The sequence below is a fragment of the Lithobates pipiens genome, unplaced genomic scaffold, assembly GCF_037356315.1.
Source record: "Lithobates pipiens isolate NorthernLeopardFrog02 unplaced genomic scaffold, aLitPip1_a1.2 Scaffold_13, whole genome shotgun sequence".
Lineage (NCBI taxonomy): Eukaryota > Metazoa > Chordata > Amphibia > Anura > Ranidae > Lithobates > Lithobates pipiens.
The window spans coordinates 397,767,367-397,781,006 of NW_027507718.1; the positions used below are offsets into that span (position 1 = coordinate 397,767,367).

Sequence of the window (13,640 nt, forward strand, 5' to 3'; positions counted from 1 at the left end):
AAATTGGTTAGAAGGTTTAGCACCGGAAAACAAGTGCATTTTATATACAACTATATAGATGAGATCAAAATGAGGGACAAATGAGAAGGAATGAGGGACAGAGGGACATTGCTCAAAATCAGGGACAGTTGGGAGCTATGGTAATGAGAATTGTATAACTGAACTACAGATCAACACTCTGGAGGATGATAAGACATAGGGAGAGGAAGAAGAGGAAAAGGCAAATAAAAAGACTAGAAAAAATGGAAAAGAAGAGTAAGGGAAAGAGAAAGAAAAGTAAATTAGGAGGAGGAGGGATCCTCATATTCTACGATAAAACCTCAGTGTGGATGAAATATGTCAGAAAGAGGTGCTGGGGTGGAGTGCTCCCTGATGTGCTAGAATAATAACATTTATTTCAGCTTTCCAGAACAGCGGTACGGTTTCATTCACCCACCGCCTTACTTTTTGTTGGAGAGCCATAGAGTACACCCACCTCAAACTGTTGGAAAGCCAGTGAGGTCACCCAGAACCATAGGAGTGGTGCCAAGCAACTGATTACTGTGCATTTACTAAAAATACTGCATTGAAACAGCCAAAAGAGCAGCTGCTAATACCAAAAGGAAGTGTTAACAAAATGTACAAGAATATTATTATTATTACTCATAATATTATTATATATTAAAATGTTTGGTGGTCAACTAACAATCTGAAATGACATAAAGGGGTTGATGAGCTGAGGAACTTGCTGATCCCTTGTCTAAACACTTGTATCTGTAGGAGAATCTGGTAAAATGTCACTTTGGCTACGTTTCCACTAGTGCGACTTGTCATGCGACTTGGAACTGCAAAGTCGCATGAAAACTCGTACCCCATGATTTTCAATGAGTACCATTCATATCTGTGCGACTTCAAGTCACAGCAACCTCAAAGTAGTCCCTGCACTACTTTGGTCACACTTTGATGCGACTTGAGTACCATAGGCCTCAGGAATACACAGGCATTGCTTCAAGTAGCATTAAAATCGTGGCAAAATCGCTCGACTTTTAAGTCGCAATAGTGGAAACCTAGCCTATCTATTTGACTTCCTTGGTTTTTTGTTAAGCGTATTTTCTGTACATATTACCCTAATTATATCATGCAATGTTAACTTATGATCAACAATTGTTGGTTTCCGTTGGGGGGTATATTTAAGGGTTTATATGTTAACTATGCCAGCTGAAGCCAGAATGTGTATGAAAAAGGACTCTTTACCTTTACGTTTCAAGTGAGAAATGAAAGATAATGTGTATATACACTGCTATTGCTTCATATCTCTTGTTCTATGATTAAAGCTGGGTATACAGGATGAGTTTTTTTTTCATTCAACCAGCAGGTTAAACAAAAAAATAACTCACAGATCCCTGCATGAACACAAGTGACATTGATATAGGAGTCTCTCCTGCTGTGTCTGTATTCTGACAGCCGAGGCTCCCCGCCATCAGAATACACAGATCAGCACTTGCAGCCATTGGCTGCAAGCGCTGATCGAATACTGGTTTTCCAGCATGACCATTCAACGGAAACCAGTCGTCAGACCGGCTTCTGTTGAACAGACAGCGGTACATACATATAACGAAAGTCAACTGGTTCCAACGTAACTATTTTTGGAGCAGAGCGCGGTGCATTTTTTACCATGCTTTTTGATTCATGTGCAGCACATTTGTCGCATAGCAGACGCACAACTGCTACCCACGCTTGGAATCTTCCAATAACCTTAAATGACATAGCATGTGCGATGTGGTTTGCTGTGTGTTCGGAAATGCAGAGATGTGAATGGAGCCTCATTGTTCTTGTGTAAACACACCCATTTCACTTTTAGGTCCCATTCACACCTAGTGTAATGGGGTGCACATTTTTGGGCTAATTTTTCCCACAACATGTATAGGGCAGCCCATTGATTTCGACTTTGCAGCTGCCCTACACGTGGCAAAGTAGCTCATGGCTCATGGGACATTCAGGCACGTTGTGGTTTGCACATTTTACTACACGTTCTGCTGCGTTTGTTGCTTGTTTTTTTCACATGGCAAAATGTGTTTTTGCTTCTGTGTTTAGGGTGCCGTTTACAATGAATGGCCAAAAGTATGACTAGTTTATTTTAGGTGTATGAAGGTGGCCATACACTATACAATCTGATTGTACAATCTCTGTACAATCTCCTTTAGATTTACCAAAACTATATAGTAGGAGGACACAACATCTATCCAATCACTTAGTATCCAATAAGGCAGGCTTTTGCACCACATAGTTGATAAAAGATCTAGGAGATTATACAATCAGATATTATAGTGTAGTGTATGGTGAGCTTTACAGACTTCCAGGGAGACACTTCTGTTTTTCAGTAATACAGCTCTACTGCACATAGGCTGTTATCTGAGCACTCAGCTGCTGCACACTCTGCCAAATGAACAATCTCTGCAAGTTGAATGAAAGGTAGAAAGAATCGATGGCTGTGTGTTTAGTGAGAACAGTGAATGGTGATTGCATTGGAAAAGCATGAACTTGCAGAGGTGGATGGAAGTGATCTCCAGGAATGGGAATGTAGGTGCAGGGTGTGTGTTAATGAGGTCAGCTGGTGAGCTCCTTCCTGTGTCTGGTTTCCCCATCCTAATACCTATCCAGGAGGCAATGGAGACATTTTAATACAACAAAGTGGACACTGAGGTAAAGCCTGGTCTAGGACAAAAGAAAGCTTTTTCTTTTTTGCAAAAGAGGTACATTAATGCTACATTGGTACACAAGGAAACTAGAATTTAGGGAAAAAAAAGTGAACTTAAAGTGAAAGTCCATGCTAAAATGAAAATCCCTGCATCTATAGACACCCTCAATCTAACACTAACCTATCTAGCCCTGTAAAGAAAAAATTTGTATACTTACTTTTTTCTGCAGGCGCCCCGACCAGATCCCACGCTGAGCTGTCAGCCGCAACTTCGTTGTGTAGGTGGGTGCAGAGGACACGTCCGACAATGGAGGCCCCAAAGGAACTCTATGGGTGACGTCACTTCCCATTCATTTCACAGAAGTTTTTTAGGCCGTGTTCTCTGCAGAGCTTCCGTCAATGGAGATCGGGTCGGATCGCCTTCAAAAAAGGTATGTATACTGATTTCTCCTTTACAGGGCTAGCTAGATTAATGTTAGATCATGGGTGTCTATAGATGCAGGGATTTTAGTATTAGCATGGACTTACACTTTAAGGTGGGTGCCCTTTCTGGCTCTCCAACAGCATTTGAGATGGGGCAGTACACCCAGTATACGAAGTGAACACGTATGTATGTCCTTCTCAGAAAGGAGAGGGTGAAACGTCACAGATATAGATACACAAAACATGCTGGTAAATGAGGCCAGTATCAACACACAGCTAACAAACACAACTCAAGGCCACTGACGGCTGACCATCCAACCCTGGATAACACTGTCTCTGAACTAGCCTCCTTACTTTCGGGACTAAGAACTGGTGGAGACCTTAAAAGATTATTTGACTCTAATTGGGTACCTATTAACCCCCAGACATTTACTGACACATATTTGACCCTCTGCCATTTTAAGGGCTCTTTGATAATATAATCAACCCTTGGGATGGGGTCAATATTAACCACTAGGGGGAACCCTGTTTTAGAGCTTTTTCTGCCAGGCTTCTTGTTTATGTGGCTTTTTCAACCAGGCTTCTTGTTTATGTGTTTGCTATAATGTATTATTTGTGTTCTCTCACTGTACATGCTTTGAAAGATGTTGCAGCCAAATAAATCAATAGTAATAGCGTTTATTAACAGAACACCAAATTCAATCAATAGGACATGTTCCTGAGTTACCCTTCTCATCGCTGCAGTTGTTGTCAGTCCAGGACTGGGTGTCAGTCAGAAGATGGCTCTGAGATTCACGCAAAGGTTTGGCTGGGAATGGATGATTTTCAATACTGGTACAAAACAGGAAACAGACATTAAACATAGATACCTGAAAATCAACAAAGAGTAATACAGACTAAAATATTTTACAGACAGAAGATACACTTGCTGTGAATGACAGAGAAAGGAGTTTCTTAGACAAAATATATATTTACTATTTTTCTCATCATAGCTGCTATTCTTACGAAACTAAACAACACGTACAATTTATCCATGACATCTACATAATTACATAGTTAGTCGGGTTGAAAAAAAGACACAAGTCCATCTAGTTCAACCAAAAAATAAATAAAAAATACAATCCCATATACACAATCCTTCACCTACAGTTGATCCAGAGGAAGGAGAAAAACCCCCAGCAAAGCATGATCCAATTTGCTACAGCAGGGGAAAAGATGCCTACCTGATCCCCCCAGAGGCAATCAGATTTTCCCCGGATCAACTTTACCCATAAATGTTTGTACCCAGTTATATTATACATATATGTACATTTAGGAAATAATCCAGGCCTTTTTTTAAAGCAATCTACTGAGCTGGCCAGAACCACCTCCGGAGGGAGTCTATTCTACATTTTCACAACTCTAATGCCGCGTACACATGGCCGGACTTTCTGGCAGAAAAGGTCCAACGGAATCATTTCATCGGATATTGCAATCGTGTGTGGGCTTCATCTGACTTTTTTTTCAAAAATTCTGATGGACATAGTTTTAAATTTTTCCAACGGAATGAATTCCGATAGGGAAAACATCTGTATGCTATTCTGACGGGCCGTAAATGACGCAAGGGCAGCAACTGGCTACTGGCTATTGAACTTCCTTTTTCTAGTCCCGTCGTACGTCATTGCGTTCTAAACAAAGTCTTTGGTGTGATCGTGTGTAGGCAAGTCCGTTTCAGCGGAATTCCGTCAAAACTCAGTTGGAAAGGGGGCGTGGCTTAGCTATGGCGGCGTAAGGAAGCACAGACAGGAGCTCTGCACGGGACCGAGCCGAGAATCGCCCGCAGTACGCACGTAGACGAGCCATCTTCACATGCCAGGGGACCGCAAACACCCGCTGGCAACGGAGGATCGGAGGGGACCCGAAATTACGCAATACTTTCTGCGGCAGGACCCGATCTCCTCGCCGGCCGCGCGGACCAAGATGGCGCCGCCGCGAGCCCCCCGGACGAGCGTTGCTAACACAAGTAAGAAGGGAGCTGCAGCGGGGGCCGCAACATCGGAGGAGGACTTCCCCCCTCTTGTTCCCAGGGCACACTCTCCTATTCAGTCCCCATCTATCCCGGCCACGGACTCGCTGCCGCACACTGAGCATGCAGGGGAGGTGAGTGGCCTCTCAGAGGGATCCCTTAGGGAGATGGTCTCCGGCCTGCCTACCAAACAGGACTTAAACGCCATGGCGGCTTCCATAGTTAATGCCCTCACGAGGGAACTACATGACCTCAAGCAGCAAGTTGATACAGTGGAGGAGAGGGTTAATGTCATCGAACACTCCAATGCCTCCACCGAGGCCCGCCTCACCTCCCTGGAGACTGAACACAGGGCTTTCCACCGCCATCTTGTGGATGTCCAGCTACACCTGGACGATGGCGAGAACAGAAGTAGGCGCAACAATCTGCGCCTCCGAGGTATCCCCGAGGCCACAGCGGGCCCAGATCTCCGCTCCACTGTTACGCCTTCCTGAACCAGGTCCTTGACAAGCCACCTACCGCGACGCTGGAATTGGACAGGGTCCACCGTGTGCCGGGCCCCAGGGCTCCCCCTACAGCATCAGCGCCCTCGGCTCCTCTGGACTACCCGCTGGATGTCCTCTGCAGGGTGCATTTTTTCACCATTAAGGAGGAGATCCTGCGCCTGGCCTGGAAAAAGGGCGCGATTGACTTCAACGGTGCCTCCGTACGAATCTTCCCTGATGTCTCCAGGCAAACCCGTGTCATGCGGGGAATGTTGAGGCCGCTGCTGGATTTGATACGGGAAGCCGACGCCACGTACCGTTGGGGCCATCCCTTCCACTTGATTGTTCGGAAACATGGTGCGGAGTTTCATCTTTACTCGCCTGACCAACTACCTGATTTGTTCGGTTTCATCGACAGGGCGGCCATCACTGTTCCGAACTGGTTTGACTATCTACTTACTCAGGATTCATCTGGCCCACCCTTGCCCAGGCGACAGCGGGTGCGGCGGTCTCGTTCCCGTGCACCGAATCGAGAGGTCACCAGGCCACATCCAACATCCTCTGAGGCGTGAACGTGATGTCGACCTCGTGGACTGGTAAGACTTTGCCTTATCCCCTCTTGATGGCCTGCCTGCAACATCCTGGCCCTCTCTCAGGACCCCATCTACCCAAGCTCTCCTGACTGTCAAGTTCACCATGCCCCAGGATGTGGCGGACCCCCTCGACCTACCAAGAACTCTGTCTGGGGAGCTGTATGTCTCTCTCCCTCAATGTACTTTGTTTGTTATTTCAGATGGGCCGGTGCTGGCTTTCGTGCATGGGCACCCCGTCCTCTCTCGGCCTGCAATTCTCCATGATAGGGGATGGGTGTTTTGCCCGGCGGGCCGGGGGGGGGGGGACGGGCCTCTTGCTTTGGGTGGCACCCCTTGTTCTGTACCCCCTGTCTGGATGCTCATGTCTATTTGGGGGGGTGGGGGGGACTGTTGTATCGGTCATGGGTGTATCCGCTGGGCCGTGCCCTCCCCCCCCTCGTCTTGCGGGGCTTGTGGCGCCGACCTCCCCGTGGTGGGGGGTGGTGGGGCTGGTTGGGCGGATGGGCCCTCTGCGGGATGACTGACGGTGTTATGTTTCCGTATCCAGACATGTTCTTAAGTCCGTGACCCTATAGCTTCCCCGTGTATAGTGAGTGTGGACATCACGGAGGGGGCCGCGCTCTGGCCCTGGCATCTGATGGGTGGGGCGGAGAGGTTCTGGGTCTGTCTCGATGATGGTTGTGGGTCATGTGGGAGGGGCCTGTCCTGCTCGCTCGCAACACGGGCACTTGATCTCAGTCACCACGGTTCTCTCCTTTTGTTTAGCTGGATAAAATGTTGGCACACGTCCTCTCTTTATCTTACTGTTTCTCATATGGTTCTCGTTGCTCTCATCCTGTGCATCTCCTGACATGTTTTTTGCATTTGCTTATATTTATCTGTTATATCGTTGTTTAGTCTGTAGCTACATTAGTTCTGTTGTCCACCCCCAATTAGGGCGACTCCCTGCCTGGGCACTGCCGGTGCTTAGCGGGGGTTTATTGAGCTATAGCACTTAGTAATCAGCTTTCCCCATCCTTCCTATTCCTTTCTACCCCTCCCTCCCTCTCCCCTCCTACCCCCCCCTCCTTACCTCTCTCCTTCCCTCCCTCTCTTCCTCTACTCCCCCTCCCCTAGGTGGTGGTGCCTCTTGGTGAGGTCTTTGGCGAGGTCGTGCCATCCTTTTTGCCCGTTACACAGCGGTCGCTGCCTCATTTGACGGCACTATGGGTCTCCTGAAGGTCACCTCCCTCAATGCGCGTGGCCTTAACGTCCCGGAAAAGCGCTCGCAGCTCCTGACTAGCTTGCGCAAGAGTAGAACTCACGTTGCCTTCCTACAGGAAACGCATTTCCATGGTGAGCGTATTCCGAAATTGACGAACGGGGCCTTCCCGACGGCATACCACAGCATATCGCCTATCTCCAAGTCCAAGGGGGTTAGCATCCTCCTGGCCAAGTCGCTACCGTGGGTTTATGAGGCACAGCGGGTAGACTCCCAGGGCCGTTTCCTCCTTCTAAAGGGAAGGGTGTGCGATGTGCAGGTCACTTTCGCCAATGTCTATTTCCCTAATGTCGACCATCCGCAATTTCTACGGAAGTTGCTGCCCCAACTGTTAGAGTTTTCGGAGGGTATACTCATCTTTGGGGGTGACCTCAATTTTGCTATGGACCCTTTACTGGATGCTTCTCGTGGCGCCTCCCATCTCTCATACGCCCGTCTTAAGCGGATGAAAGCGGATCTACATACCCTACGCTTGGTGGATCCCTGGCGTTTACTACATCCGCAGGACCGAGATTATTCCTATTTTTCCCAAGTTCATCACTCTTACACGCGGTTAGACTACTTGTTGCTATCCCACAAGGATTTACCTCGGGTAGTTTCGACTGCCATCGATGTTATCTCCTTCTCGGACCATGCTCCGATCCATCTGACACTTCAGTTGGGCCCTGTAACTTAGACCCCCCCGTCGTGGAGACTAAACGAGGCCCTGTTGCAAATGGAGGAGATCCGCGCAGAGGTCTTGGCCTCGATACGGGAGTACTTCTCTGTAAACGTGGCCTCAGTTGCCAACCCCCTGACGGTGTGGGAGGCTCACAAGACGGTGGTAAGGGGCACCTTAATCCGAATAGGGGCTCGGTTAAAACGGGAGAGTACACGTCGTGTGGATGAGCTACTTGCCCTGATTCGCTCTTTAGAATGTGCCCACAAAGCCAGTCTTGCGCGGTCCACCCATCAGGAACTTCTTAAAGCACGCGAAGAGCTTCGCTTACTTATGTTCCATAAAACAAAGCAAAAATTGGCCTGGGCTCACCGTTCGATGTATGAATTCAGCAATAAACCCGGCACCATGCTAGCTAGGGCTCTGCGAGGTCCCCGCACCAAAACTTACATTCCTCATATCCTGACCTCTACTGGCCAAAAAGCGACAACATCTTCTGGCATAGCATCGGAGTTCCGATAGTTTTTTGAAGGCCTTTACAATTTGGACAGGCCACATTCGGCTGCTTCCGACTTCGCAGGTGGGTTTACCCCGCAGTCCTATGTGGCCACGTCCGGCATGCCCTCACTCTCGGCTGAGGTTCAGGTGGAACTGGAGGAGCCTATCACGACCGCGGAGTTGGGGGCTGCGCTGGCTAGCTCAAAGCCGAAGAAGGCCCCTGGCCCTGACGGCTTCACCCCAACCTACTATAAAACATTTTTTGAGACGCTTTCACATCCGTTGGTCTCGGCTCTCAACTCGATTACGGATGGTAATTCCTTTCCGATAGACACACTGCGAGCCTACATATCCCTCATTCCTAAAGAGGGGAAGGATCCACTTCAGTGCGGCAGTTACCGCCCGATAGCCCTCCTGAACACCGACCTTAAATTGTTCGCCAAGATATTGGCCAATAGACTGCTCCCACATATACCGGCTCTGATTCACAGGGACCAAGCGGGTTTTGTCCCACATCGGGAACCCCGGGATAACACCATTCGGGTGGTGAACCTAGTTCACGCAGCCAGGTCTTCGGCACGACCCCTTCTCCTGCTGTCCACTGACGCGGAGAAGGCTTTTGACCGCGTGGATTGGTCATTTATACAGGCCACCCTGGAACACATAGGTCTTCGTCCCTCGATGCTTGGGTGGATCCTTTCCCTCTACTCTCATCCCACGGCTGCGGACAAAGTGAATGAAACGAGGTCCGGTTTCTTTGGCATCCGTAACGGCACTCGACAGGGTTGTCCCCTGTCCCCGCTGATTTTTATACTCTCGCTGGAACCCCTTCTGTGCAGGATTCGGGAAGACCCTGGCATTGCGGGTTTTCATAAATCCTCTGGATCCCACAAGGTGGCCGCTTTCGCGGATGACCTAATCTTTTTCCTAACAGATCCTCTGAATTCACTCCCCAACCTTCTCCAGTCCCTGCAGTACTATGGAGCCCTCGATTAATTTTTCTAAAATTGTTTTCGATTAATTTGACTAAATCATCCCTCCTGAACATTACCGTAGACAAGGCCATTGTCGGCCGCTTGCGCGCGGCCCATCAGCTGCACTGGGCGACCGATACTATTCATTACTTGGGTGTCGACATCAGTGCGGATCCCTCTAACTTGTACCAGGCGAACTTTGCTCCACTCCTTCTCCGACTCAAATCCGATCTTCACCAATGGCATTCTCTCACTTTAACCTGGTTCGGCCGCTGCAACGCCATTAAGATGACCGTATTGCCTAGGATATTATATTTGTTACAAGCCCTCCCCATCCGTCTCCCTCCGTCTTTCTTCAAGCGAGTTGACTCGCTGTTTCGTGACTTCATTTGGTCCCATCAAAAACCACGTATCAGACTGCAGATCCTCCATATGGCTAAGCACAGGGGAGGAGTCGGTCTCCCAGACATCAAGGCGTATTACAGGGTGGCCCACCTTACTAGACTGGTCGACTGGTACTGCCATGCGGAGGCCAAGCAGTGGGTGGCGATGGAACTGGAAGATTCTGAGGGTATGGCCAGGTGCTGGCCGTGGGTCGCTACCCCGTTACCGAAGGACTTAAATGACCATCCTACGCTAGGCAGTACCCTACGGGTGATCAGGGACGCCCTCCGACATTCCTCGATCTCCCCGATGCCTTCCCCCATGGTGCCAATTTTGGGTAATCTGACTTTCCGCCTGGCAGGCTGAACCCCGCCTTTGGGTGGTTGGCATCAACGGGGCGGTCTCATTTTTACGACTTCTTGGATCCGGACGGCAAACTTGCACTAGAAGCAAGGCTGTCCGCCTTAGACCCCCCATTGGACTTCTGGAGCAGTCTCCAACTCCGCAATTTCCTGCGCAGATGTGCAAGGACGCCTGGCATATCGCGCCCGCTCACGGAGCTGGAGCGCATCTGCTACCGCAGGGAACCGACTCGCCATTGCTTATCTCTGATTTACTCCTCACTGATCTCTTCGGCTGAAGGGTTCATCCCCCCTTTTCTCACTAAATGGGAGCTGCACTTAGGCGTCCAATTTAATGGCTCACAGCGAGAGAAGATCCTTTACTTCGCCCAGAAGTCCTCTATTGCCACTAGGGTCCAGGAATCCTGCTATAAAATCTTGACCCGTTGGTATAGGGTGCCCACCTCTCTACGCCGTTTCTTCCCGCAGGTCCCCAGTCTATGTTGGCGTTGCAATGTGGGGGAGGGGACGATGCTGCACATTTTTTGGGACTGCCCCAAAATTAAACCCTACTGGGCGGAGGTGGCACGCACGATCGAGCACCTGACTGGTGTTGCCCTGGAGGGAGACCCCGTGGCTTGTCTACTGCACCTCTCTAAGCGATCCATAAAGAAGTACAAAGCTTCTCTTACCATTCATCTCTTGAACGCCGCCAAGGCATGCATTCCCTTGTGCTGGAGATCGGAGATTCCGCCAACTAAATCCCTGTGGTATGCCAAGGTGAATGAAATCAGAAACATGGAAGATCTTACTGCCACTCTGCGTGGGGGGGAGGAGACCTTCCGGGAGACATGGCGACCATGGCAACACTACATCTACACGGAAGCCTACCTCCGCGAGGTTGCTCTACCTGATTAGTCTTTGTAGTGTAAATCGTCCTCTGATCAGGAGGCACCACCACTCCACTTTGCTTTGCTCTACTTCTCTGTTTTTCTCTCCCATCCCTACCGTCCTGCTTTTCCACTCCCCTTGTTCCCTTTTCCTTTACCCGACTCCCCCCTGCCCTAGGCCGGCCCATCCAGATACTTTGAATATCCTACTTTTCATAACTCATCAGTTGCACCACACGGCTGGGCCTAGCTGGTTGTGGGACGGTTCTCCGTGACAGGCATCAGTGAGTCTACTACAGTATAGTCCTGGTGACTCAACTGGCGGTGGGAGGTTGCTAGGATAACGGTCGGATGGTTCCCCCCGGGGCGGTGCACTGCTAGCCATAATACATAGTCATAACCACTTATGCATATAACTGGGTGCACAGCCCCGGGATTTGGTATCTGCTGTTTGACATTTGATAATGCTGTTATTACGCCACACTGTATCCACGTCCTGTCTCTGTTTCTTATCTTAATTACTGTCAGTTTTCTTTATGGTATGTGAAATTGTTTCATTTTGGAAAATAAATAAAGGAATTAAAAAAAAAAAAAACCTCAGTTGGAAAGACCGCCAGAGTTTATACTGATGGAAAAAACGGTCGTGTGTACGTGGCATTACTGTGAAGAAACCTTTCCGTTTTTGGAGATTAAATCTTTTTTCCTCTAGATGTAAAGAGTGCCCCCGTGTCCTCTGTGTTGACTGTAAAGTGAATAACTCAACACCAAGTTCTCTATATGGACCACTTATGTATTTGTACATGTTGATCATATCCCCCCTTAATCTCCTCTTCTCAAGAGAAAATAAATTCCGTTCCTCAAATTTTTCCTCTTAGCTGAGCTCCTCTATGCCTCTTAACAGTTTGATTGCTCTTCTCTGCACTTTCTCCAGTTCCCAGATATCCTTTTTGTGAACTGGTGCCCAAAACTGAACTGCATATTCCAGATGAGGTCTTATTAATGATTTGTACAGGGGCAAAATGATATCTCTCTCTCTCGAGTCCATACCGCTCCTAATACTGTACAAGAAAGGACTTTGCTCGCTTTGGAAACCGCAGCTTGGCATTGCATGCTATAATTGAGCTTCAGAGTAAGAGTCATTAACCACTACTCTCTGAATTTGGTTTTTAATCCATTTACAAACTGATATTTACAAGCCTGTAGACTTTACCTAACACATGAGCCATGTGTGGGGAACTGAGTCAAATGCTTTTGCAAAATCCAAGTATACTACGTCCACCGCCACCCCTCGGTCCAAGGCTTTACTTACCTCCTCAATAACCATCTTTCAACTAGAATATTTTTATTACAAAAGATATAAGTACTACTTTAAGTGGTTTTTTTTTTTTTTTTACTTTTGGCCTTTTTCCAAACAAATTTTGTCTTAAAAACTCCAGAGAATTTCTGATAACGTTGGCAAAATTCTGCAGATGAGAAATTAGGTAATTTTGCAACAAAAATAATTCATCCCTAATAGAAATGTGTAGATACTCTCTCTGTCAGTACAATCAATCCTTTATTGCTGAAATATAGGAATACACCACCTAAAGACCCTATTATTTTCAGTCAATGGGCTCCATTCACTGAACCAGATCACATGCGGTATTTATGTGCTTTCCCAAATAATGCATGTCATCCTGAAAATGTAAATTCACTACTGCTTGGTAATTAGCGCATACAACAAGAATGAAAGTCAATTCACAAAAAAAACAAAAAAAACAATTGCTAGCAATTAAAAAAAAAAGGCATGGTGACTTTTTGATAAGTCATATATTAAAAAAAAAAAAAAAAAGTCCCCCGGCGTAGATCCATCATCAATCACAATGGCTTAGTTATTGAAGAACTGTCAGGCCGCGGTAGCTTTTGGTGGAGCGGACCTTTTCTTTTATTCTTTATTCAGGTTGGCGGTGGCAGGGTGATTGAGAATGAATCTACACTGGGGGGGGACATTTATTTTATTCTTATAATAAAAGACATGCCAAAAACTGTCTAACGCCTTTTTTTATACTACACATTTTTGGGGGATAAATGAGTAGCGGTACTATGTATTCACATGGGAGGCAGGATTTGGGGGCCCCCTTGTTAAAGTTTGCTTACAGATTCTGATAAGCCCCACGCCCACAGACCCCTACAACCCCCGGCCAGGGTTGTGGGGAAGAGGCCCTTGTCCCCATCAACATGGTGGAGACAAGGTGCTTTGGGGGGGGTGGAACCCCAAGGGTTCCCTTCAAAGTCACTACCAGACTTAAAGGGCCTGGTATGGAATTGTGCCCATGTCATTTTTTCACATTTTATTTTATTGCTGGCAATTGTTTTTTTTGCTTGAGGTTGCCAGTGGGAAATCCTGTTGACAGCTGACGAGCTATCCGCTCCTTAACAACCATGTTTTTTAGTGGTTGTTAAGGAGTGGGC

The 13,640-nt window shown here is 47.7% G+C and overlaps 1 protein-coding gene across 1 annotated transcript in view; it reads right to left on the reverse strand.

Moving 5' to 3' along the window:
• ZDHHC2 (zDHHC palmitoyltransferase 2) overlaps nt 1-13,640 on the reverse strand; it is a 176,685-nt gene that overhangs the window by 26,912 nt on the left and 136,133 nt on the right. Inside the window, exon 11 of the mRNA XM_077477410.1 lies at nt 3,828-3,931. Within this exon, the coding sequence (XP_077333536.1) occupies nt 3,828-3,931 (104 nt within the window). The remainder of the gene's footprint in view (nt 1-3,827; nt 3,932-13,640) is intronic.